Source organism: Lipotes vexillifer, unplaced genomic scaffold, assembly GCF_000442215.2.
Source record: "Lipotes vexillifer unplaced genomic scaffold, Lipotes_vexillifer_v1.1 scaffold299, whole genome shotgun sequence".
NCBI classification, from domain to species: domain Eukaryota; kingdom Metazoa; phylum Chordata; class Mammalia; order Artiodactyla; family Lipotidae; genus Lipotes; species Lipotes vexillifer.
In genome coordinates, this window is record NW_006784347.1 from 610,788 (window position 1) to 612,287 (window position 1,500).

At 34.7% G+C, this 1,500-nt stretch overlaps 1 protein-coding gene across 5 annotated transcripts in view; it reads right to left on the reverse strand.

Moving 5' to 3' along the window:
* The window catches only part of CDC27 (cell division cycle 27), a 60,550-nt gene that overhangs the window by 7,470 nt on the left and 51,580 nt on the right, over positions 1–1,500 (reverse strand). For all 5 annotated transcript variants that reach the window (XM_007456735.1, XM_007456734.1, XM_007456737.1 and 2 more), the window contains one exon: positions 714–842. In XM_007456735.1, the coding sequence (XP_007456797.1) occupies positions 714–842 (129 nt within the window). The remainder of the gene's footprint in view (positions 1–713; positions 843–1,500) is intronic.

Here is a 1,500-nt window from a genome sequence, read left to right on the forward strand (position 1 = left end):
ATAGTGTACTAAAATGGATTATTTAGCCCAAGTTTTTCCGTGCGCTTAAATTTCGGGTATTTCTTTGGTAAGTGTTTAACTGTTTTTAGTAGAAAGAGCCTGAATTTATTTAAAAAGTAACCTGAACTTAAAATCAAAACTTTGGATTCATAGTTTATGATTACCTAGTAGTCTCCCTGTTATAAGGTCTCATAACTCACTATGTATACTTTTCCTTTATGTATTATTCTTGTGATTATTTGATTAATGTCTGTTCTCCCTCTAGAAGGGTACTAGATGGTAAGCGATTCAAAGGCAGGAAATATGGTTGCTTCACTTGCCACTATATTCCTAGTGCCTGACATATAACAGATACTCAAATAAATACTTATTGAAAAATGCACACATTCATTTGTCATCTGTTCGCATATTTTGGTCCTAACAGGATGGTTTAGGTTTTACATTTAATATAACTGCCTTTCCACACAGGAAATCTTTTCAAGGGATAACCATATATTCCTAAATATCCATACACCCATCCTTCCCATGAGTACTTCTCATGAAGAAATAAAATCACACAGGTACAAAAAAGAAACTAATAGCTTTTAAAAATGGGGAAAATAGACTATTTAAGATAAAAATTCAAGTATAAATAACTTTTAGTTTATTAAAAAAGGGGCAAAACTTAAGCAGTACAATGTTGGAGACGATTAAGATACATGTATATATCTTACCTTATATTTTTCATTTGCAAATAAAACTGAGGCTCTGTGAAATTTGCATAGAGGGTTCTTAGGATCAATAACAATGGCTCTGTTTAGGGTATCCAAAGCCTTCTCAGATTTTTTCAGTGCGTGCTGAACCTGTAAGAAATAAAGATCCTATTTTTCCTTTTGATATTTATGAGGAAAGGTGAAAACCAAATAGTGTGACTCAAAACCAACATAGCTCCCAATTCACCATTACCCTACATAATGATAATCAAGATTCTATCTTTAGAGTAGATAGTTGGTTACCTTTAAGCCTAAAAGATAAGAAAAACCTTTGTCTTCCTTCTCAAGAAAATCTGTACTACTTAGCTAGATAATACTCACATTTTAACAGATTTATTATGGTCCTCTAAATATTAGACTTTTCGAAACTTTCCAAGAACCCCTAGAGGATTTGGCTCTAAAACTTACCAACCCTGTTTCACTCGGAACAATTACACTTTTACATATTTTAGGAATTTGTTTTAAAAATGGTCCTTCTGCTTTACATATTTGAAAACCATTAACCTGTAATTCTGGGTAGTAAATAATTTATTTTAAATAACTTAAAAAAACCCAACAAAGTCTCACTATTTATTCCTGTGTACTCATATTCTGCTCTGTTCCTCCTTAGATGAATTATATGTTAAAAATGAAGTGGAGGGCTTCCCTGGTGGCGCAGTGGTTGAGAGTCCGCCTGCCAATGCAGGGGACACGGGTTCGTGCCCCGGTCCGGGAGGATCCCACGTGCCGCGGAGCGGCTGGGCCCGTG